At 38.2% G+C, this 16,637-nt stretch overlaps 1 protein-coding gene across 2 annotated transcripts in view; it reads left to right on the top strand.

Annotated features, from left to right (window-relative positions):
• The first annotated feature begins 145 nt into the window (after positions 1–145).
• The window catches only part of ZNF512 (zinc finger protein 512), a 30,444-nt gene continuing 13,952 nt past the window's right edge, over positions 146–16,637 (top strand). Inside the window, exons 1-9 of one of the 2 annotated variants that reach the window (XM_005600115.4) lie at positions 146–388; positions 919–977; positions 10,757–10,941; positions 11,628–11,723; positions 12,008–12,091; positions 12,746–12,870; positions 13,391–13,477; positions 14,159–14,257; positions 14,859–15,026. In XM_005600115.4, the coding sequence (XP_005600172.1) occupies positions 359–388; positions 919–977; positions 10,757–10,941; positions 11,628–11,723; positions 12,008–12,091; positions 12,746–12,870; positions 13,391–13,477; positions 14,159–14,257; positions 14,859–15,026 (933 nt within the window). In that variant the 5' untranslated portion in view covers positions 146–358. The remainder of the gene's footprint in view (positions 389–918; positions 978–10,756; positions 10,942–11,627; positions 11,724–12,007; positions 12,092–12,745; positions 12,871–13,390; positions 13,478–14,158; positions 14,258–14,858; positions 15,027–16,637) is intronic. The other variant, XM_005600116.4, reaches the window with a different exon arrangement.

Raw genomic sequence — 16,637 nt, 5'->3', positions numbered from 1 at the left:
TCTCCTTGTGCATCTAGGACCACCAGTCTTAAGACTTGGGGGAGATGGAGGGTGGAGGGACTTCGTCGCGCAAACGACTGGACCGAGAGGGAGGGGTCCTGGGGTCAGATAAACCCCACCCACTTTTTCCCGGGTCCTACAACGCAATCCCGGGGCGGGGTCTCAGAGGCATCGGAGGGGGGGCTCGTCACGTGACTCACTCGGGCTGCAGCCCCCTCGGAAGCAGCCAGGCGGAAGTAGATGTTCCGAACCGGGCTCGGCGGCGCCGACTCCACATCCGGGAGAGGAGAGGAGAGCGGAAGTGGCGTTGGTCTGGCCGGAGCCCTTGGGTGAATTGGTTAGGCGTGGAGAGGCAGTGATGTCTTCCAGACTCGGTGCAGTGCCCGCCGTGAGTTTCTCGGTTTGACCGTTATGCTTTAGGGGTAGCGCTGTCGAGCCCGCGACACGCGGTACCTCGCTTTTGTCCCAGGCTCACAACTGGTTTTATCAGAGCCATCGTAGGCCCCACCCTTGTGGGTCAGATCTACCTGTCCCCCCTTATTTCCCCAAATCCCCACTTTCGGCTGCCTCTTCCTCTCCTACTTGGACTCAGTTCCTCGCCAGATTGCCATTGGTTTCTGTTCCTTTTGCTATCCCAGTACCTTCCATATCCGTTGTTCTCTCTTTTCGCCTCCCTTTTAGAGCCTCTTATCTGGGACAGGGGTTTGAGAATGGAAGAGGTGAAGGCTCTGGTGTTGTCACCTGCCTTGACTCTCTAGGAAGATAGGACGGCATACTTTTCCTAAAAAGTCTTGCCGCCTTCCGTTTGAGGTAGTTGCCCCGGGAGAGCTTCATTTCTTCTGGGCACGGGGCATTTGTCTTTTTGTGGCCAAGGTTCAGAAGTCCCTATCATTCACTTATGTGCTTGCGATTTGCTAGACTCCGGGACCCACGTCCTTTAAGCAGCAGAGGAGCACGAGGATCGTGGGAGCTAAGAAGTAAGTGAGGTTTTGTGAGGTCCTTTTATAATTGTGTCGCCAGCGCCGTCCGATAGAACTTCCTATGATGATGAAAATGTTCTGTATCCGCCCGTCCAGTACTGTAGCCACTAGCCATGTATGGATTTTGAGCACTTGAAATGTGGCTAATGTGACTGAGGAACTGAATTTTAAATTGTGCTTAATTTTAATTAATTTAAATTGAAATAGCCACCTGTAGCTAGTGTCTACCTGATTGGACAGTGCAAGGCTAAACCTAGTGTGGGGGAGAAAAATCTAGCTTGCAAAAAAAAAAATACTAGTTATAGTAAAAATGACTCAGTAGTCCTGCATTTCTTCGGACATCAAATATGTACTCACGAATACATTGATGATAAATGGGAAAGACTGATACGTGGGAAAAGACTGATGAAAAGACCCATGAAAAATACATGGGAAAAACTGATAAAAGTGGCTGTAAGAAATCCTTGTGTTTTTAAACTACTTGGCTTCAACAGTGGTGTGTTATTTTGTATACTGAATGAGCTAATCTTTTCCATTTTTGTTAATACAGAAAAGATTTTTGTTAACTAGATACTCGTTGGAAGGGATTAATTCATTCAGATAGCATTTACTGAGTATCGACTATTTGCCAGCTATGTAGTAGGTTAGATACAGAGATATGAAAAACAGAACTAACAGTCTAAAGGGGAGATAGGCAAGTAGATCAACACAATATGGTGTAATTAAGTATTTTTCAACCGGAATTTAGTATAGTCTTTGGGGAAGGAGAATGATAGTTTGGAAGGGAAGGCTTGCCAGTGCAAGTCACTCCTAAACAGACTTGAAAGTCAAGGAATAATTCAGTTAGCCGAAGGAAAAGGTATTTTTTCAGAAGAGAGAACAGAATGTGAACAGGTAAAAGAGTTTAATGAGATAGCAAGTGTGTAATTGGTAAAAAAATATGAAGATTAATGAACCTTCACCTGTTAATTTGAATCAGAATCATTGAAGTTAGAGTGTTGGGATTATTTTTTTTTGGTGAGGAAGAGTGGCCCTAAACTAACACCTGTTGCCAATCTGCCTCTTTTTGCTTGAGGAAGATTGTCCTTGAGCTAACATCCCTGCCGGTCTGCCTCTATTTTGTATGTGGGATGCTGCCACAGCGTGGCTTGACCAGCAGTGCATAGGTCCATGCCTGGGATCCAAACCACAAACCCCAGGCCACCACCAAAGCAGAGCATGAGAACTCAACCACTGTGCCACCGGGCCAGCCCCGGAATCCTTCTTTTTAACTGGCTTCCCAGAAGATTGTGAAATTTGAGAATATTGCTGAGAAATGAGACTAGTAGAGAGTAGAAGATCAAACCATGGAGAATATCACCTTTTAAGGATTGGGTAGAATAAAAGAAGGCTGTAAAGGATACTGAGATGAACTAAAATACTCTTCTAATGAAATCGAAATATTTGCGCCTATAGAATGAACTAGAGGTTCTTAAAAATTCTTGGTAGATCAGAAAGGAGTTGAAAATGGGTTAAACTTTTCATCTTTGTGATCAGATGCTGAGAGTGAAAGGTAGTGCTACAGACAGCAAATTATAAAGTCACTGCAATTACGATAATCATTGTTTGAACCAAAAGCTTTTTCTTGTCATATTTATGGAAAGGGAAGTTTGAGATTAATCTGCTTTTTAACAAATAATCAAATGCCTTGGCTTGATAGGTAGATAGTATAAAATACTTGAGAATTGTTTCTGTTGAGTCCTTGAAAAATAAAAGACAGAGACCTGGAGGGAGGGATTCCCTAACTACGTTGAATGAATCCCCAAGATGTTAATCATGCTGATGATCTGAAGTATTGATTTTTTTACTATGCTCATGCTTATTCATGAGAGGGGATATGGATATATCTGAGTCCTACACTGACAGTAAAGAAGTTCCTATAAAGACACTTTCCTAAGAGGAGTCTCCTGCAACTTGACTGTTAATGGCCTGGTGATACTATCAAATCTTTCTAGTAGAGTTTGTTCTCATTGTTTGGGATGGTGGGTTTTGTCCCTAGAGGACTGCCAATTCTCGTTTAAAAATTTTTAATACTTTTTTTGAGATATAATTGAAGTACAATAGACTGCACATATTTAAAGTATACGCTATGATCAGCTTTGACATGTAAGTACCCCTGAACCCGTCACCACAATCAAGGTAACATTTCCATCTCTCCCAAAAGTTTTTTCGTGTTCCCTTACAATTCATTTTTCCCTCTACTTTTGTCCCCAGACACCACTGGCCTGTTTTCTGTCGCTGTACAGTGGTTTGCATGTTCTAGGATTTTATATAAATGAAATAATACAGTATGTTTTCTTTTTGTGTGATTTCTTTCACTCAGAATAATGATTTTGAATGAAAAATAGTTTTTATTGCTGAATTTGTGTAGACATCTACCTTGGTAGACATTTGGGTTATTCTCATTTTGAGGTCCTTACTTGCAATAAAACTGTTTTGAACATTTATGTGCAAGTCTCTGTGTGGAAAAATGCTCTCATTTCTCTGGATAAATACCTAAGATGGTATTTATTTAGTGAGATGGTATTTACCATCTTAGGTTGGTTGGGTCATATGTCAGGAGTATGTTTAACTTTTTAAGAAATTTCCCATTTTCCTGGAGACATGAACAGACATTTCTCCAAAGAAGATATACGGATGGCCAATAGGCACATGAAAAGATGCTCATCATCGCTGATCATCAGGGAAATGCAAATCAAAACTACACTAAGATATCACCTTACACCCATTAGAATGACAAAAATATCTAAAACTAATAGTAACAAATGTTGGAGAGGTGTGGAGAAAAAGGAACTCTCATACACTGCTGGTGGGAATGCAAGCTGGTGCAGCCACTATGGAAAACAGTATGGAGATTCCTCAAAAAATTAAAACTAGAACTACCATACGATCCAGCCATCCCACTACTGGGTGTCTTCCCAAAGAGCTTGAAGTCAGCAATTCCAAAAGTCCTATGCACCCCAATGTTCATTGCAGCATTATTTACAATAGCCAAGACATGGAAGCAACCTAAGTGCCCATCAACAGATGAATGGATAAAGAAGATGTGGTATATGTATACAATGGAATACTACTCAGCTGCAAAACAGAACAAAATCATTCCATTTGCAATAACATGGATGGACCTTGAGGGAATTATGTTAAGTGAAATAAGCCAGTTAGAGAAGGATAATCTCTGTATGACTCCACTCATATGAGGAATTTAAAAATGTGGACAAAGAGAACAGATTAGTGGCTACCAGGGGAAAGGTGGGGTGGGGGGTGGGCACAAAGGGTGAAGTGGTGCACCTACAACACGAATGGCAAACATTAATGTACAACTGAAATTTCACAAGATTGTAACCTATCGTTAACTCAATAAAAAACAAAAAGAAGAAGAAAAAAAGAAATTTCCCATTTTCCAAATTGGTAGTAGTAGTTTACATTCCTGCCAGCAGTGTCTGAGAGTAAGTCTTTAATTTTAGCTAATTTACTGGGTGTATAGTGGTATTTCATTGTGGTTTTAATTTGCATTTTTCTGATGAATAATGATGTAGAACATCTGTTAAGTGCTTATTGGCTATTCATGTATTTTCTTTTGTGAAGTGTCCGTTAGTATCTTTTGCCCATTTTTAAAAATTGTTTGTTGTCTTGTTGAATTGTAGTATTTTTAAAAAATATATTCTACATGTAATGGTTTGTATTTCTTTTTTTTTTTTTCTGGGAAAGATTCACCCTGAGCTAACATCTGTTGCCAATCTTCCTCTCTTTTTTTTTCCCTCTCCGTAGCCCCAGTGAATAGTTGTATATTCTAGTTGTAAGTCCTTCTGGTTCTTCTATGTGAGCTGCCACCACAGCATGGCTACTGACAGATGAATGGTGTGGTTCTGTGCCTGGGAACCAGCCTAGGCTGCCAAAGTGGAGCTTGCCAAACTTTAACCACTAGGCCATCAGGTCTAGTTCTGCATTTCATTTTCTTAATGGTGTCTTTTTTTTTTTGGTGAGGAAGATTGGCCCTGAGCTAACATCCATTGCCAGTCTTCATCTTTTGGCTTGAGGAAGATTGTCCCTAAACTAATATCTGTGCCAATCTTCCTCTATTTTGTATGTGGAATGCCGCCACAGCTTTCCCTGATGAGCGGTGTGTAGGTCCACACCCAGGATCTGAACCTGTGAACCTGGGCTGCCAAAGTGGAGTGTGCAAACTTAACTACTACACCACTAGGCAAGCCCCTTAGCGGTGTCTTTTGAAGAGCAAAAGTTTTAAATTAATCACTGTATTCTGTTAAAAAAAACTTTGCCATCCCTAATTGCAAAGATTTTCTCCTATTTTTTTTTTTTATTTCCAATTCTGTCCCTTTTCCCCACATTTCTTTGGATATCACCTTTGTCTTAACTTTTTTTCTTTTTGGTTAGGAATATTGGTCCTGAGCTAACATCTGCCCCAATCTTCCTCTTTCTTTTTTTTTCTCCCCAAAGCCCCAGTACATAGTTGTATATCCTAGTTGTAGGTCATTCTAGTTCTTCTATGTGGGATGCCACCACAGTGTAGCCTGATGAGTGATGTGTGGGTCTATGTCCAGGATCTGAACCGGCGAAAACTTGGCTGCCAAAGTGTTCATGAACTTAACCACTTGGACACGGAGCCAGTCCCTCTCCTGTGTTTTCTTGTAGAAGTTTTATAAGTTTTATATTTAGGTCTATGACTCATTTAGAGTTAATTTTTGTGTATGGTGTGTAGTAAGGATCATTGTTAATTTCTTTCCATTTATATATCCATTGTTGAAAAATCTTTCCTTTCCTTTTTCAGTTGCCTTGGTATCTGTGTCAAAAATCAATTGAACATATATATGTGTGGGTCTGTTCCCTATTCTATTCCATTGATGTACATCCATTGATGTACATGTATCTATCTTTTTGCCAGTCCGAATTGTCTTAATACTGTATCATTAGAGCAGGTCTTGAAATCAGATAGGGTAAGTCATCTAACTTTGTTCTTTTTCAGAATTGTTTCAGCTATTCTAAGTTCTTTGCCTTCTTATATAAATTCTAGAATCAGTTTGTCAGTTTCTATAGAAAGAAGCATGCTGGAGTATTGATTGGTATTGAATCTATAGATCAATTTGGGGAGAATTGCCATTTTAACAATAGTGAGTTGTCTAATTTATAAGCATGCAATATTTTTCCATTTATTTAGATCTTCTTTAATTTCTCTCACCAATGTGTTGTAGTTTTCATTGTAAAAGTCTTGGATAGGGGCTGGCCCAGTGCCTAGTGCTTAAGTTCATGCTTAACCATGCTCTGCTTCGGTGGCTGGGGTTTGCAGGTTTGGATCCCTGGCGTGGACCTAGCACTGCTCGTCAAGCCATGCTGTGGCAGCATCCCACATAAAATAGAGAAAGATTGGTACAGATGTTAGCTCAGGGCTCATCTTCCTCACCAAAAAAAAAGTCTTGGATGTCTTCTGTTAGATTTGTTCCTAGATATTTTATGTGTTCTTTATGTTATTGTAAATGGTATTATTTTTATAATTTTGTTTTCTAGTTGCTTTTTGCTAGCATCTAAGAATACAATTGATTTTATGTGTTAACCTTATATCCTGCCACTTGCTAAATTCATTTTTAGTTCTAGTAATTGTTTTGTAATTCCCTGAGATTTTCTTTGTAAACAAACATATAATCTGCAAGTAGTTTTACTTTTTTCCTTTTGATTTTTATGCCTCCCCTTCTTTTTGTAAAAAACCTCACTGCAATGACATTCAATAATGGAACCATCTAGGTCTGGAGTTTTGTTTTTGAGAAGATTTTTATAAATTCACTTTCTTTAATAGATACAGAGCTTTTCAGATTTTCAGTTTCTTATGTCAATTTTGGTAAGTTGTATTTCTCAAGAAATTTGTTCATCTTGTCAATTTATTGGCATAAAGTTGTTGAAAGTATTCTCTTATTTTAATGTCTGTGTGATCTATGATAACAACCCTTCTTTCATTTCTGGCATTTTTTTTTCTTGATCAGTCTAGCTACAGGGTTGTCAATTTTGTTGATCTTTTCAAAGAACTAGATTTTCTTTGTTGTCTGTTTTAAAATTCATGAATTTCTCCTCTTTCTTGGATTTTTCCTTTTTTTTACTTTGGGTTTACTTTGCTCTTCTTTTTAAGGTATCTTAAGATGGAATCTTAAGTCATTGATTTTAGATCTTCTTTCCAATATAAGCATTTAGAGCTTTAAGTTTCCTTCTAAGTACTGCTTTACTTGCATCCCACAAATTTTGATATGTGTTTTTTGTTGTTGTTCACTTCAAAATATTTTTGAATTTCCCTTGTGATTTCATTTTTGATTGGTGAATTTTTTAGAAGTAGATCATTGAATTTCCAGATTTATTTTTTATTTTATATATCTTACTATTCTTGATTTCTAATTTAATTCTGATGTGGTCAGAGAATATGTGTATGATTTTCATCTTTTTAAGTTTAAAGTTCATGGCCCACCATATGATCTTCCTTGGTGAATGCATAACGTGCACTTGAAAAAAATGTATATTCTGTAGTTGTTGAATGTAGTGTTCTGTAAATGTCAGCTAGAGCAAAGTGGTAATAGTGTAGTTCACATGTTCTGTGTCTTCACTGAAGTTTTGTCTAGTTCTATAAATTCTTGAGAGGAGGAGGTCTTAAAATTTTCTACTAAGAATGTAAAATTGTCTATTTTTTGCTTCAGTTGTATCAGGTTTGCTTTGTATACTCTGAGCCTCTATTATTAGACACATCCAGTAATTATGTCTTCCTGATGATTTCTTACTTTTATCATTATGAAGTATCCCTTTTTATCTCTATCAGTACTCTTTGTCTTGAAGTCTATTTTATTTGATATTAAAATAGCCTCCAGCCTTCTTGTCTTTGCTGACTGCATGGTGTAATTTTTCCATCCATTTACTTCTAATCTATATATGTTTTTATATTTAAAGTGTGCCTCTTATAGGCAGTATATACTAGCATATTGCCTTTTTATTCACTCTGTCAATCTGGACTTTTAACTGAAGTGTTTAGACTATACACATTTAAATTAATTATGATATGGTTAGATTTAGGTCTACTGTTTTATTATTTGTTCTTTGTATCCTGTATTTTGTTCCTCTATACCTTGTTTTGGATTATTTGAATGTTTAGTGTCCCATTTTAATATATCTATTTGATTTTTAGTGCTCTCTCTCTCTCTTTTAGTGGTTGCTTTAGGAGTTGCAATATACATACCTTTCCTTTCACAGTCTATTTATAGTTAATATCCTACCGCTTCACTTAAATGTAGAAGCCTCATAACCATACAGATTCCTTTAACCCTCTGCCTTCCAACCATTAAATTATAGCTGTCGTATCTGTTACATCTACATATATTGAAAATCTTACCTGATAATGTTAAAATTTTGCTTTAAAGAGTTTTTTATATTTACCCAGCTATTTACCATTTTTGTTGCTTTTTCTTCATTCTTAAAAACTCAGATTTCTCTCAGGTAATCATTTTCCTTCACGGAATCATTCCTTCCTGGAATAATTTTCTTTAGCATTTCTCGTTAGAGCAGGTCTACTGACAACAAATTTTCTTAGTTTTTCTTCATCTGAAGAAATATTCCTAAAGGATGTTTTCACTGAGTATAGAATTTTGGACTGACAAATCTTTTCTATCAGGATTTTAAAGATATTGTTACATTGTCTTCTGTCCTCCTTGGTTTCTGTTGAGAAATCCATGATTATTTGAATCATTGTTCCTGTACGTAATATGTCAATTTTTTCTAGCTGCTTCCTAGATTTTTTTAAATCTTTGGTTTAGAATAGTTTCATTAAGATGTGTCTAAGTGTATTTTTCTTTGAGTTTATCCTATTGAGTGTTTGTTGAGCTCCTTGAATCGGTAAATTTATGTCTTTCATTAAATTTGGGGCATTTTCTGCCATTATTTTTTTTCCAAATATATTTTTGTGCCTCAATCTCTTTTTCCTCTCCTTCTGGGATTATAACACTTAAATTAGACCTTTCGATATTGACCCACAGGTTTTGGGGCTCTGTTGACTGTTTTTCAATTTTTTTCTCTTCTTCGGATTGGATAATTTCTGTTGATCTGTCTTCCAGTTCATAGATTCTTTCCTCTGTCATCTCTATTCTATTACTGAGCCTATCCAGTGAGTTTTTATTTCAGATATTGTATTTTTCAGTTATAAATTTTATTTGGTTGTTTGTTATGGTATCTAGTTTTCTGCTGATAACTCCTACTTTTTCCTTTATTTCACTTGTGTTTTCCTTTATTTCATGGAACTTAGTTATAATAGCTGCTTTAAAGTCTTTGATAGTTCCATCATCTGGATTATCTTGGGGTTGATACCTGTTTAGCATCTGTTCCTTTGAGAATTTCTCACATGTTCCTAGTTCTTTGTGTATTGCATAATTTTGGAATTTATTCTCACGATTGTATTATTTGTATAGATTCTGTCTTTTTAGAATCTTCTGGAGTATGTTGCTTTTTTTATTTTAGTGGGAAACCTGTTTAAGTTCAGATCATAAGTTCAGTCTTACCCTCTGAGGGCATTGGTTCAATCTCAATTTTATTCTTTGAGTCTTTGCTAGGATGGTTTAAGTCTTGTCTTGTACGCCAGGTCTGTAACCTAGCTCAGGGGTTAGTCTGAGACTTTTTCAGGTGTTTCAAATCTTATTTTAGTTCTCCAAGCTTTTGATAGATTAGTTTGGGTCTGTCTCACAGTAGCAGCTCAGGGCTTAGTCTGAGACTTGTGCAGTTTTTTCAAATATTATTTTATTTTTCAAAGCCTTTGCTAAGCTGGTTTTGACAATATACATACCTGTCCTTTCACAGTCTATTTATAGTTAATGTCCTACCGCTTCACTTGGACCACACTTTGAGAACTGCTGCTCTATTGTGTCCTCATCTGCCTAGAAGATACTTTGTAGTTACTCAGTAATGTTTAACTATGTACTGACTAGTCTTAGATTTGGGGATTTGGGTCCAGCTGTATACCAGACTTCTGTGTCCACCTTCACTCATACAAGATAGCACCCTTACTTTAGCTATGGGAGCAAAGTATCATGTTGTCTCAGTAAGATAGGGCAGCCCTGTTATCAGGATTTAGGGAAGAGGCTAAGGGAGAAGGAAGATGGATCAGACTGGAGCCTACAAACTGTTTTTTTCCTTCTTTATTCTTGGGGATACTATTTAGTTATTGTCTTTTCTGTCAGAAATAGGGAGGCCTGAACATACTTGATTACAGATCTGGGGGATCTTCTGAAGGGTCACAGAACGCCCTATTACTTTGACTACTTTCTTTTCTTTAATGAATCTAGGAGGGATTGCCTGCTTGGGCTGCAGAGTGATCATTTACATGGACTGCTTACTCTTTCTGATTACAATGAAGTGTAATAATAATTGTATATGTTGTGTTAGATCAACCATTGTAATTGTTAGAAGATTCAATCCAAATGCTGTTTTTATTATCACGCTTCTGAACATGATGTAATCTACACAGAATTTGAAATATATTACGATGCGCATATGAAAGCTATATAATGTTATAATCCAATGTTACTGCAATAAAAAGTAAATAAAAATAAAAATACTAAATTTCCTAAAAAAAAAATATTATCAGGCTCCTTAGTTTTTTTGCACAGGTAACCAACTTGCTTATCTTTAATGATGTAAAATAACTAATAAGAACTTTACTCCAGACCCTCCTTTGTGGTATATATCTTTTGTCGTGTTACTAGCAGGACCCAATGCTCCATAAAGGATAATAGTTTCCAGTACACTATCCCTCACGATGACTCCTTAAGCGGCTCATCATCTGCCTCTTCATGTGAACCAGTGAGTGATTTTCCGGCATCCTTCCGAAAATCTACCTACTGGATGAAGATGAGAAGGATCAAACCATCTGCTACTTCCCATGTTGAAGGTATCGGTGTCTTAATCCAAAGGCAGAGTACTCGCTGAAGTTATATTTTGAGGTAGCTGTTGTAAATGGCTTTTAAAGTATTAGGTACTACATATGTATTTCTCAGTAGTGATTAAAATTTTTAAGGTGTTAGGCTATCGCATTCTGTTAGCTTCGTGAACTTTGTATTTTACAGGGTGAACTTCTGCTGATCTTCTCTAGTTTATACTGGTATCAGCTTTTCCTCTTCACATGATTTGAACTTCTTTCCCATTGTTCTAGTTTTATCCTCTGTTGAGGGTGTAGGGGCTGGTGTAAGGATTATTCTGGGTAGAATTTTCTTGATGATCATAGTCTCATAGTCATAAGGATCCTTAGTAGCCCTTTATCTTGAACAATTCTCCTACTTCAGTGTTAGCCTCGGATAAGAGCAAACAAAGCACACTGCCTGAAGGCCCTTATTATTTATAGGGAACAATTGATCACTTGGAATGGAGAACAATATAAAAGGAAAAGGGGAAGTTGATTCAGTTAATGAAAAGTTATACCAACTTCCTTAAAAATGTCACAAATACTTCTGTGAGGCCTGTTCTTGCTGATGATCTTACCCGTTGATAGTCTTGTGAATGATGTTTTGAAGACAGGCCTAGATGTTCACTTATAAACCATACTGAGTTCTTTTGTTTGTTTGTTTTTGTATATTTCAGGGTCAGGTGGAGTATCAACCAAAGGAAAAAGGAAACCCAGGCAGGAAGAAGATGAGGACTATCGAGAATTTCCTCAGAAGAAGCATAAGCTTTATGGTAAGGGACTCACTTTGCTGATTCTTTTTTCCTGTGTGCCTGGGCTTTATTCTTTGAGGGTAAACGGGAGAGAGACCCTAGGTTTTGGCCCTTGAAGCACTTTTGAACCTTTTGAATTTTCTGACAAGGTTTGGCCTCCGTCCTGTCTTATTTTACCCTTTGCTCTGTCAGTCGTTTGAGGGAGTGGGGCAGAGGGTGTTGAGAGTAGGAGGGAAGAGATTTGGGTACTAGAGAGGGGTTAGCAAAGGTGCGCTGTTGGGCTTCAAGTCTCTGTCTTGCATCAGGGAGGAAGCAGCGGCCTAAAACTCAGCCGAATCCCAAATCCCAGGCTCGTCGTATTCGGAAGGAACCACCAGCTTATGCGGCAGGTATGCCTTCTGCTGGGAACTTTGTGGGATCTAGTGCTCTCACTCTGTGTTTTGTTGTTGTTGGTAAAGGAATGATGTACCAAAGCGTTTCTTTAAGGAGGCAGTTATTAAGGGCATGAGTTTGGAGGTCAGTCAGATATTCGTTCAAGTTTTGGCCCTTCATTAATTTTCTGACCTGCTTCTATTTATTTCAGTTCTGCAAGCTTCAGTTTCCTGTCTCTAAATAGGGATAATAAAGGCAGTCAGAGTTGTGAAAATTAAATGGGATAAAAACATTTAACAAAGTCTCAGGCACATAGGAAACACTCAGCACCTGGCTGTTACATGTCTCAGTATCGCATTACTGTATGCTGTATGAAAACTCACCCACTGTTAGTTATACCTCGATAAAGCTGAGAAGAAAATAGTGCCCAGTTTTTTAAGCCACTGGGCGTTGGAGTGGTTCTCAGATGGTTTTTATCATGAGGGATTGAGGAGTTTAAGAAGCTCCTCACTGTCTGAAAAAAATTATTTCTACAAGTTGTACACAGCAAGAGCCTCTTCCCCAGGAAGAGGAAAAACCATTTTATGATACTTTTCCTAAGTTCTGGGATTGTGCTTTTTGTTTGTGGAGAATACTGCAGATTATAAGGTGTTCCTTTTTCTTCTTTGTAGGCAGTTTGGAGGAGCAATGGTACTTAGAAATCGTGGATAAAGGCAGTGTCTCCTGCCCTACCTGCCAGGCGGTGGGGAGGAAGACCATAGAGGGCTTAAAGAAGCACATGGAAAACTGCAAGCAGGTTAGATGTTTTGTGGCATTTCATAACTGTGACGGTCCTTTACCCAACTTTACACCTCTGGCACTGTGGTGGATGCGCTGATCACCATGGAGAAGCGGCAGCATTGTGTCATAGGGAGAACAGACTTTGGCCAGACTTGGGTTTGAATCTTCACTCAGCCACTTACTAGTTCTGTCATTTAGCTTTTTCTGTGTACAGCTTGGTTTCCTCATTTATAAAATAATTACTACCTTGTGTAGTTTGTGCGAGGATAAGAAAGAAAGAATACATGCTAAGTACTTACCCCTTACTTGGCAGATACTGGCAGTCAGTAAATGGTAGTTCTTATTATTTTATAAATGAGTTGCCTTTACTTCTTTGCTCTTGAGGATGTGACAGTGAGCTTGTGGGGTGTTGAGATTCATTGACTATTGAATTTAGAAAATAAAGGAGATACAGATGAGAGCATTTGGGTAGGATTTTGTGACATTCTGTTTCTCTCTTGAACAGCCTGACACTGAGTAATATTTTTTCCTTATAGGAAATGTTTACTTGTCATCATTGTGGGAAACAACTTCGTTCACTGGCAGGGATGAAGTATCACGTCATGGCAAATCATAATAGTTTGGTAAGTGTGCCTTCTGTCGTGTATGAGCCTATGTGGTATTTGGATGTCTTTGCTTAGGTGAGTATAGGTAGCTGAGTGGAGATGTCTAAGGCTCTGAGATTTTATAGGGGTGTGAATAAGAAGACCTTTTTTTTTTTAATTTTTATTTATTTATTTTATTTATTTTTATTTTTTTCCTTTTTCTCCCCAAAGCCCCCCCGTACATAGTTGTATATTCTTCGTTGTGGGTCCTTCTAGTTGTTGCATGTGGGACGCTGCCTCAGCGTGGTTTGATGAGCAGTGCCATGTCCGCGCCCAGGATTCGAACCAATGAAACACTGGGCCGCCTGCAGCTGAGCGCGCGAAGTTAGCCACTCGGCCATGGGGCCAGCCCCAAGAAGACCCTTTTGATAGAAGAGTTATGCACAATGAAACCTTTGTGGAGAATACATAGGTATTTTGGGGTTTAGGTTAGCCCCAAAGGTTCATATGCTGGGAGACAGAGGCTTAGAACTCTTCTTTCCGTTACATTCACTTCCTTGTCTGTCTAGAAGATAGAGGAAGCCAGGAGTCAGATAGCTTAGACTTCATGGGCATCAGCTTAGGTGCTGGTCCAGTCCTTGATTCTCCTATGAAATAATTTTTTTTCTGTATCTGTCTTTTCCATGAATCATCTGCTTCTTTGCTTCTCTGGCTTTTTAGCCCATTTTGAAGGCCGGAGATGAAATAGATGAGCCAAGTGAGAGGGAACGGCTTCGAACAGTTCTAAAGAGACTGGGAAAGCTTAGGTGCATGCGTGAGGTAAGAGCCCAAGGACAGCAGCACCTTCTGTCTGGAGTCTGTGTCTGTCTGTTATTCTTTTCTATTTCTCCTCCTTCTCCCTTGTAGACTTGATTCTGTGTCATCTTCCAGCATGAGAGTGGCTCCTGCTTTTTCAGGTCTCCTGTACTCATTAATAGTTCTTTATTTTCTTTCTCATCTCCAAAAATTTATTTTTCCCCCCTTTCCCTTTGTTCAAAGGTGTTTCTTTACCATCCTTTCTTTAGTGTGATGAAGAGGATCCTAGTAATCACACTGTGAGAAACTTTGATATTGCTGGGTATTTGGTGTTGGGTGGAGTTGGATCATAGACCAAGGAGGAAGCTCTGACACAGAGGAGGTCCACAGTTCTGGTTTATTGAATGTTGACTAAACTGTTTGACTACCACCCTTGGGGGTAGATAGGATAGCCATTGGGCCAGGGACAAGGAAGGGTTATGCGAATGGGAAATGTTGGAGAGCGTCTAGTGGTATTAGAGGGTCTATTTGTATGGTGTGGTTGAGTGCTTTGTGGCTGTTTAGAAATTTAAAGATCATGTCAAAAGATGTAAGATTATAGTTTAGGCCTCTCTCCTATGTTCAGAGTTGCTCTAGTAGCTTCACCAGCATCATGGGATATCTGTACCATGTCAGAAAATGTGGCAAAGGGGCTGCAGAGCTGGAGAAGATGACCCTAAAATGTCACCACTGTGGAAAGCCATATAGATCGAAGGCTGGACTTGCGTATCACCTGAGGTCAGAGCATGGGCCTGTGAGTACTGATTACTTTCCCGACCCTGTTTGGGGATCTGTTCTGTGGTGACTGCTTACCCCTACATCTTCCCATACTTCCTTGTTTCCTCATTGGTATCCCCTTTTAATCTTTGAATGCTTTAGTTCTCTCTTCCTTGTGCTTCCTTTGTTCTCTTATTTCTGCCCTTTGAACATTTTTACATTAGAGAAATTGAAGTTCAGTGTGTAGTCTGGGCAGAAGTAAACTCATTATTATATTATTAAATCTAAAGACATTCCTCCTTAGCTAGAAATTTTGTGGGAATCTGTCCAGCTGGTTCCTCTATTCCAATTTTTTTGTCTTCACTTTTTTTTCCCCTGATTACATTTCCAGGCTCCCCCACCTTGTGTTTTTTATAGAGTTAAGTTTCAAGGTATAATTTACATATGGTAATTAATATTCAGTCTTTTTAGTGTACAATTATAAGAGTTTTGACAAATACCTACAGTCATGTAACCACAACCATCAAGATATAGAACAATTTGATCATCCCCCTAAAATTCCCATGTGTCCCTTGGTAATCAGCTCTTCTCCCCACCCCCAGCCCCTGGCAACCGCTGATCTATTTTCTGTCCCTATAGTTTTGCCTTTTTCAGAATGTCGTAAGTGGAATCCTACAGTATGTAGCTTTTTGAGTCTGGCTTCTTTCACTGAGCATAATGCATTTAAGATTCATCCATGTGTTACATGTATTATTAACTTATTCCTTTTTGTTTTTGTCTAAAATTCCATTGTATAGATGTTTGACAATTTGTTTATCCATTCACCAGTTGAAGAACATTTGGGTTGTTTCCAGTTTTGGGCAATTATAAATAAAGCTGCTATAAACATTCACATAAAGCGTTTTGTGTGAAAATAAGTTTTAATTTCTTTGGGTAAATACTTAGGAATAGGATTGCCAGGACATATGATAAATGGATGTTTAACTTTATAAGAAACCGCCAAACTGTTTTCCAAAGTGGCTGTGCCATTTTTGGATTCTCACTAGCAAAGTATGAGAATTCCGCTTGTTTTGCAACCTTGTCAGCTCTTGCTAGTGTTGGTTTAATTTTTAAATTCATTCTTATAGGTATGTAGTGGTATTTTACTGTGGTTTAAATTTGCATTTCCCTAATGACTAATGATGTTGGCCATCTTTTCATGTGCTTATTGGCAATGTCAATCTTTAGTGAAGTGTCTGTTGCAATCCTTTGTTCATTTTATTATTGGAGTTTTGTTGTCTTACTATTACATTTTGAATATATTCTGGGTTTTTCATATATTCTGGACACAAGTCCTTTATCTCACATATATATGTTTTGCAGATATTTTTTCCCAGCTTGTGGCTTGTCTTTTCATTTTTTATAGTGTTTTTCAAAGAGCAGAGTTCTTAATTTTGAGAAAATTCAATTCCTTTTTTGTTCTTTTATGGATAATATTTTTGTTGTGATATCTGTGATATCTTTGCCAAACCCTACATGCCGTTTTCTAGTACCACTGTAAAAAATCACCACAAAATTAATGGCTTCAACAACACAACTGTATTATCTCACAGTTCCTTCGGTCAGAAGTCCACGTAGAGCATGGCTTAGCTGGCTCCCCTGCGTCAAG

This window comes from Equus caballus, chromosome 15 (assembly GCF_041296265.1).
Source record: "Equus caballus isolate H_3958 breed thoroughbred chromosome 15, TB-T2T, whole genome shotgun sequence".
NCBI classification, from domain to species: Eukaryota; Metazoa; Chordata; class Mammalia; order Perissodactyla; family Equidae; genus Equus; species Equus caballus.
The sequence above is the reverse complement of the archived record's forward strand: the minus strand, read 5'-3'. Positions and strand labels throughout refer to the sequence as shown.